The 8,451-nt window shown below is 52.4% G+C and overlaps 1 protein-coding gene across 2 annotated transcripts in view; it reads left to right on the top strand.

The window, feature by feature from the left end:
- Positions 1-6,795: 6,795 nt before the first annotated feature.
- LOC133648901 (bromodomain-containing protein 8-like) overlaps positions 6,796-8,451 on the top strand; it is a 29,244-nt gene continuing 27,588 nt past the window's right edge. Inside the window, exon 1 of one of the 2 annotated variants that reach the window (XM_062045426.1) lies at positions 6,796-6,925. In XM_062045426.1, the coding sequence (XP_061901410.1) occupies positions 6,907-6,925 (19 nt within the window). In that variant the 5' untranslated portion in view covers positions 6,796-6,906. The remainder of the gene's footprint in view (positions 6,926-8,451) is intronic. The other variant, XM_062045427.1, reaches the window with a different exon arrangement.

Here is an 8,451-nt window from a genome sequence, read left to right as displayed (position 1 = left end):
TATGATTTATATGTGTTTTGTTGTCCAATTAGCAGGAAGACTGGATGGCAACTAATATTTCCCATCCAATCAGATGGAGCCTGAGAGGTGCTGCAGAAGAATGAGCGAAACTGCCCAAAGATAGGACTTGAGACTGTAATTGCTGCCAAAGCGGCATCAACAAAGTATTGAGCAAAGGCTGTGAATACTTATATACATGTGATTATTTTTAAAAAAAAATGTATTTGCTTAATAAAAAAAAGTTCATATTGCCATTGTGGGTATTGTCTGTAGAATTTTGAGGACAATAATTAATTTAATCCATTTTAGAATGTCCTTCCACCCAAATGCAGCTGGGATAGGCTCCGCGACCCCGAGAGGGTGAGAGGGACAAGCGGCATCGAACATGGATGGATGGCATTTTAGAATAGGCTCAAGTATAAAAAAAATGTGACAAAAGTGATACTCTGTGAATACTTTCCGGATGCACTGTAATTAGGAATTAAAATCACGATCATGCTGTTTGCTTTTAGGAACTTTGAAAGAATGATGTATTGCATTGAATCATGTATTTCATTTGGAAGAGTGGTATTTTGTTTTTTACACCCTACGTTAAGTATAGTCATGTTAATGTTAATAGAAATTATTCATCCATCCATCCATTTTTCTACCGCTTGTCCCTTAGGGGGTCGCGGTGGGTGCTGGAGCCTATTCCAGCTGCACATTATGTTTGATAATATTAAAATGTGACAACAATGTAACCAAATGTTATAATATTGTAGCGGCTGGCTACGGGGTGTTAGCCAATGGCTTTGGCTGGGGGGCGGGACTTCTGGGGAAGTGAGGGAAGTGACGTTGTTGACAGGAAGTGTCGGTTCGAGTTTTGCCGGGAAAGGAGATAGACGCATGTTGGAGCTGTTGTGTACAATAAATGCAAGATAAATGAAGAAGTCTCTGAGCCTACATTCCTGAGATTATTACACTGGTGTCAGAAGTAAAACCGACGATTTTCGGAAGAGACTTTGTCGCGGTAAGGACACGCTGCGTATCGCGCATTAGCAAGTTAGCTTCAGTCTGTGAGTTAGCTAGGACCGCAAGCCGTTTAGCATGTTTAGCTCCGGTGAGCATAAGTTTAAAGTTGAGCGGGATGACGCTGTTTTGGAACGGGTGACCGTCGAACAGCCGCGCTCCTGCTCGCACACGAGCGGCTCGTCAGCCCATGAGGACGTAAAGATGTCGCCGCTGCCGCCGCAGCCCACACCTTCCCCGCACGGCGCGTCCCCCCCACCGTCTGCGGCCTCAATGAAGACGCCAAAATTTGCCGGTGGATCAGATTGGGAGGCGTTCCACGCTCAATTTGAACTGTTGGCGGACGCTAGAAGGTGGGAAGAAAGGGACAAAGCATTGCAATTGGCTTTGTGTCTGGAGGGAGAGGCTCTTTCGTGCCTTCTGCTGCTGGACCCTGAACAGCAGCGGTGCTACGCAGCCCTGGTGGGGGCGCTCAAGAGGAGGTTTGGGAGATGGTCTCAGCCAGCGCTTTTAAAAACTGAACTGAGAGGGAGGTGCAGGAAGCCTGGCGAGCCACTCCGGGGGCTCGCTAATGACATTGAGGGCCAGGTTCGCCGTGCATATGGTCACCTGCCTGCTGATGCACGGAATGAGCTCGCAACTGACCTGTTTGTTGGAGCCATTACTCCTCCTGATCTGCGTGTGCAGGTGCAGCTTCAGCACCCGAGGTCCCTGCAGGAGGCACTGGAAGCTGCCGTGGAGAGGGAGATGCTGAGGAGTGCAGCTGCAGCCGGGGAACTGGAAAGTATACCCCATCCAGTGAGGGCAGCATCGTCACACCCGTCTAGCGACGGGGCTCCGGCTTGGGCGAAAGAAATTACCGAACTGCTGAGGTCGGTGACTCTGCAAAGTCAACGTGGCCCGCGCCCCATGCAGGTCTGCTGGGGATGTGGCCAACCTGGACACTTTCGCAGGGAGTGCCCTGCCACTCGTCGTGAGCCGGGAAACGGCGCCGGGCCCGCATAGTCAGGGGTATGCGGGCCCCTACGTCCACCGCGGACCCTGACTCGCCAACCCAGGCTCGTCAAGCAGGGGAAGGAGCACATCAGCACAGCCAGGGGGGAGGGGCTCCATCCCCCCCAGAAGCAGACGACGACTCGCCTTCTACTCCTTCTTCTCGCTTTCGGGCACCCGGAGGAGCCCAGCGGCACAGCCAGGGGGGAGGGACTCCATCCCCCCCAGAAGTAGATGACAGCAGTGTGCCACCTATGGCGGTGGGCTGGACACGGGGGGGGGGCAAAAGTGGGGGCTCCTGCCATGTTGCTGTCTCTGTCCAGGGGGTGCCTACCGTGGGTCTGGTGGACACAGGGTCATCGGTAACGCTGGTAAGACCGGACGTTCTTCCCAGCAGTACACCACTTGAGCCCACAGCAGTACAGCTACGCACAGTCACGGGCCAGCTAGCTCCTATGGTGGGGAAGGGGTTCCTGTGGTTGTGCGTGGGGGGAAAGCGAGTTCGCCACCTAGTTTGGGTGGCAGACGTGCAAGACTGCTGCATCTTAGGGCTGGACTTCCTCCAAGTCACTGGGTGCCTGCTAGACATGGGGAGGGGTACACTTAACTTCCCGGGGGGCCCTACAGTTGCCATGGGTACCCTAGTTCCCGGGCCCCTGCCCGTTTCACCGCATGCCTCTACATTCTTGTTGCCTCACACCTCACCTAGTTACTACCCCTGCCCTCGCCCTGTCTCCCTTCAGCCAATGAGGGGGGAGACAGAGCTGTGTATTACCCGGGGTTGCCAGCCCTGGGCATCCCTACCCACGGGCCCCCACCCGCAGCCGGCACCCCCGGTCATAGGGGGAGGAGTGTGGAGAGAGGAGTACAGGGACTTGGAGAAGCAGCAACAGGAGCAGCTGAAACAGCTGCTGGTGGAATTCCAGGGCAGCTTTGCAATGAACGAGAGTGAAGTGGGAAGAACCCACTTGGCAGAGCATGTCATAGACACTGGCTTGGCGCGGCCCATCAAGTGCCACGCACGCCGCATCCCCCTCGCTCGACAGCAGGTATGCGACAAGGCCGTAGATGATCTGCTGCGGGCCGACTTTATTGAGCCGTCCGAGAGCCCCTGGGCGGCACCTGTGGTCATGGTCGCCAAGAAGAAGGCTGGAGATTGGCGATTCTGTGTGGATTACAGACGGCTGAACGAAGTGACCACAAAAGACTCTTACCCCCTCCCCCGTATTGATGAGTCCCTGGACCTAGTTTCCGGCTCCTCGTGGTTCACCACTCTGGACCTTAAAAGCGGGTATTATCAGGTACCCCTTTCTCCTGAATCTCGCCCTAAATCTGCCTTCTGTACTGGCCGGGGCTTGTGGCAATTCAAAGTCCTCAGTTTTGGGCTCTGTAATGCCCCCGCCACTTTTGCCCGGCTTATGGACAAAGTGCTGGCTGGTATTTCCCGTCAAGAGTGCCTGGTGTACCTGGACGACATCTTGGTACATGGGCGTTCTTTCGAAGCAGCCCTGGGGTCCCTGAGGAGAGTCCTGGAGAGGATTCGAGCAGCGGGCCTTAAACTGCACCCCGAGAAATGCAGTTTCATGCGGCGGGAAGTAACTTTCTTGGGACATGAGCTGGGGGCAGATGGCATTGGTGCCATGGGAGAGAAGGTGCGGGCTGTGAGAGATTGGCCCGCCCCTCGGGACCAAGGACAGCTGAAGAGCTTCATTGGGCTTGCCTCGTACTATCGGAGGCACGTGCGGGGTTTTGCCACAATCGCCGCGCCCCTATATCGATTGCTGGAAAAAGGCAAAGACTTTGTGTGGTCCGAAGGGTGCCAGGAGGCATTCTGGGGGCTGAAACGGGCCTTGTGTGAGGCCCCGGTACTCGCCCCACCTGACCTCGCCCTGCCCTTCTTACTGGACACTGATGCCAGCGGAGTGGGGGTGGGGGGTGTACTTGCACAGCCGTGGCAGGAAGGGGAAAGGGTGGTGGCATACTTCAGCCAGAAACTCAACAAGTCTGAACGGAACTATTGTGTCACCCGCCGAGAACTCCTGGCAGTGGTGCTCTCTATCAGACACTTTAAATATTACTTGTGTGGCCTCCCCTTTGTGATCAGAACTGACCACTCTGCCCTCCAGTGGCTAATGACTTTCCGGGAGCCGGAGGGGCAGGTTGCCAGGTGGGTGGAAGAGCTGCAAGGATACAACTTTAAAATAGAACATCGGCCAGGTGCTCGCCACTCCAACGCGGACGCGCTCTCGCGCCGGCCGTGTGCAGCAGACGGATGTCGGTACTGCGAGCGCAGGGAAGCCCGGGAACAAGAGCGGCGGGCAGAGGGCGCTGAGTGTGCGGCCGTCAGTCAGGCTGATGACGTTGTCTGCGGAGAACTACAGACTGTGACGAATGCTGACTGGAGGCGCACGCAGGTGGAGGACACAGACCTTCATCCTGTTTTGCAGTGGGTAGAGGCTCGGCAGCGCCCGCCTTGGGAGGCGGTGGCACCATTCTCTAAGGCTACTAAGGGCCTGTGGGCCATGTTTGACTCATTGCGGGTGTCCCAAGGCGTGTTGCAGCGGGCATTTAAGGCCGCGGCCACGGGGGAAGAACAGTGGCAGGTGGTGGTGCCAAAGGGACTGCAAGGGGCAGTGCTTAAAGCAGTGCATGGGGGAGGTGGGTCTGGACATTTCGGGGTCGCCAAAACACTCAAGCGGCTGCGACAGGGGTTCTATTGGGGTCGGCAGAAGAGAGATGTGGAGGACTTCTGCCGCCGCTGTGACCCTTGCGTTGCCCGCAAAGGCCCCACTGGGCGCTCACAGGCACCGCTCCAACAGTTCCCAGTGGGGTGCCCCATGGACAGGGTGGGGATTGACATTACAGGGCCGTACCCACTGTCTGACAAGGGGAACCGCTATGTCCTTTCCGCCATAGACTATTTCACCAAGTGGCCAGAGGCATACGCCATTCCCAACCAGGAGGCAGAGACCATTGCTGATGCCCTGGTGGAGGGCATGATAGGTCGGTTTGGCATCATGGCGTCTCTGCACAGTGACCGAGGCACAAACTTTGAGTCCCGGGTGTTCGCGGCCTTGTGCGAGCGCCTGGGCATTCACAAGACCCGCACTACCCCATTGCACCCTCAGAGTGATGGGTTAGTGGAGCGGTTCCATCGCAACCTGGGAGACCAGCTCGCCATTGTCACCTCCCGCCACCAGCGTGACTGGGACCAACACCTACCACTGGTGCTGATGGCGTGTCGCTCTGCTGTCCAAGAATCCACGGGGTGCACACCGGCGCTTCTCATGCTAGGGAGAGAGATGCGCACACCAGCAGAGCTGGCCTTTGGCCGCCCACCGGATGCCCCGGCCTTCGCTGCAGGGCCAGAGTACGCCAGGAAATTACAGGACCGGCTGGACTCAGCCCACAGTTTCGCTCGGGAGCAGCTGCAGGAAGCTGGCATCAAACAAAAGCGCTACTATGATGTGACGACCCGAGGAAGGGACTTCGCGCCAGGCGAGTTGGTCTGGGTCTACAATCCGATTCGGAAGAAGGGCCGCAGTCCCAAGCTGGACAGCAAATGGACAGGACCCTGTAAGATACTCCAGAAGCTGGGAGAGGTTGTGTATCGTGTCCAGCTGCCCCCCCGGGGAAGGAAGGTGGCCCTCCACAGAGACAGACTCGCCCCCTACCGGGGGGGTCCCCCTTCCCTTGCCTCGGATACACAGGTGACCTCTCCCTTGCCCGCCCAGCCCTTTACCAATACCCCGCTTACGCCCCAGGGGGAACCAATTTCCCCACTCCCCTCCTCCCCCGCCCCCTCCAGCTCCCTCCCGAGGACTGGCACACCCGACCCAGCTGTCCCACTGCTGGGAAATGGAAGAGAGCGGTCGAGGCGGATGAAGAGGCCTCCGGACCACTTGCAAGACTTTGTGGTGTCCTTAGACTGAAGGGAACGGGGGTGGGGGGGTTTGTGAACCCGTTTTTGTGTGATGTGAGGATTATGTTGTTTACACTGTTTTGTTTGCACTAATGGGTTGCTCTGTTTTACATGCTGCTATGGTGTTGCCAAATGTTGCCTTACGGGTCAGTCCTCGAGGGCGAGGACTTTTTGTAAGGGGGGGGTGATGTAGCGGCTGGCTACGGGGTGTTAGCCAATGGCTTTGGCTGGGGGGCGGGACTTCTGGGGAAGTGAGGGAAGTGACGTTGTTGACAGGAAGTGTCGGTTCGAGTTTTGCCGGGAAAGGAGATAGACGCATGTTGGAGCTGTTGTGTACAATAAATGCAAGATAAATGAAGAAGTCTCTGAGCCTACATTCCTGAGATTATTACAATATACATATTATTGGGCCTAAAACATTGCTTACACATTCAACAATTAATTAAAACAAATACATAACCATTAAGTCCATGCAGTTTCTAAAAAGAAAAACTATGTGTTGTCTTCATTCATCCATCCATTTTCTACCGCTTGTCCCTTTTGGTGTCGCGGGGGGTGCTGGAGCCTATCTCAGCTGCATTCGGGCAGAAGGCGGGGTACACCCTGGACAAGTCTCCACCTCATCACAGGGCCAACACAGATAGACACACAACATTCACACTCACATTCACAAACTAGGGCCAATTTAGTGTTGCCAATCAACCTATCCCTTCAAAATCAATATATTTTATTTTTTTATTTTAAACAAATGTTAAAAATGTCAGGGTTTGTTGTAATTCCTCCTCAACCCTGGTCAAGTCAAGACATTTGCGAGTATTTAAGTTTTTCTATTTTTTTCACCCTCCCAACGAAAAGGGCATTACTGTACCGTACAGGATGATGCATTGCAGCACTTCCGTCGGTTCGCTCAAGAAGAGAAACTCGTGTACCACTGAAATGTGTCCGGCGGAAGTTGAGGCCGTGGCCTTGTTGTCACAAAAGCAATGGCGAGCGGGATAGGCAGTGAGTATTATTTTCTTACTTCTCCGCGTCTTTCCTATTGAGTTTACGGCCCAATCCTACATGACATGCAACCCGGACTGTGTTATGTATTTTAGTTTGTTAAAAAAGAAGAGATTAGTTTGGTTAATGAAACGCTGCATCGCTTAGCTGTATGTGTCTCATGATTGTGTTCCCCCGTAATAACAGCGCTAAGCTAACGCCAAGCCAATGTTGGTTGAATATGAGCAGTTTGTTACTGTTTATCTTACCTTTTGTATGAAAATGTTTTGCTGCGATTACTCTTTAAGAACAATTTCAACCTGTTATAACTGCAATGTTGTTCCACGCCAAATAAATTACATGTAAGCTTCTATCAAATATGCTACCTACGGTAGTCTGAAATACAAGTAAAAACATATTTTTGCTGATTTGATTGCATTATTAGTTGTGTGCTTATGTTTTTATAATTACGCTACATTAAATTAATGTGAATAAAACTTCAACAAATTGTTTAGTGTTTCGTGCTTCCTCACCCATTCACGTGTGTTTTGTAAACAGGTTTTAGTCATAATTCTTATTTGTAATAGGAAATGGACATTTTGTCATTGCTCTAGTCTGATATAGTTACCTGTAAATGTTTCATGTTCACTCTCCCCAACCTAACTACAGATGTTCTGTTCCTTTATCGGTCATTTAAAGTGTCAATTCAATATCAATTCAAAGTTATTGACTAGGATCCATCCATCCATCCATTTTCTACCGCTTGTCCCTTTTGGGGTCGCGAGGGGTGCTGGAGCCTATCTCAGCTGCATTCAGGCTGAAGGCGGGGTACACCCTGGACAAGTCGCCAACATAGATAGAAAGACAACATTCACACTCACATTCACACACTAGGGCCAATTTAGTATTGCCAATCAACCTGTCCCCAGGTGCATGACTAGGATGCAAACATCATTCTCTGTCCTGGTACTACACAATTGTTTTTCCTGTTCTCCAAGCAGTTTTTGACTTTTACACTTAATTTAACCCTTGTGTGGTGTTCGGGTCTGTGGGACCCGTTTTCGATTTTTATTAAAAGAAAAATGATACAATAATTAATTTTTCAAACTGAGACTCACTGGCTTTGGCTCATGTTCTGTGTAGAACATATATCAGAATACATATTTAATGAACACACACCATACACCTCCCCTACACATTTCTATTACATATAAGATGTCCGGGGTCCACTGGACCCGGGGCTAATAGAAGTGTGGAAATTGATGTTCTGTGTACCACACGCCACACACACACACACACACACACACACACACACACACACACACACACACACACACACACACACACACACACACACACACACACACACACACACACACACACACACAGCAGGCCTAGACGGGGAGGACAGAGTGTAGGTACACAGAACATCAGAGGGTCAAATGTGCGACAAAATGAGCGCAGACAGTGTTGACAAACAATGTTGCAACCTTGTGTGGGAACCGCAGGTGCAGAAACACAAACGAAGAATCCATGTGGGATGCAGA

The sequence above is a fragment of the Entelurus aequoreus genome, linkage group LG04, assembly GCF_033978785.1.
Source record: "Entelurus aequoreus isolate RoL-2023_Sb linkage group LG04, RoL_Eaeq_v1.1, whole genome shotgun sequence".
In the NCBI taxonomy this organism is placed as follows: domain Eukaryota; kingdom Metazoa; phylum Chordata; class Actinopteri; order Syngnathiformes; family Syngnathidae; genus Entelurus; species Entelurus aequoreus.
Note: the sequence above shows the minus strand (reverse complement) of the source record. Positions and strands in the feature narration are given on the sequence as shown.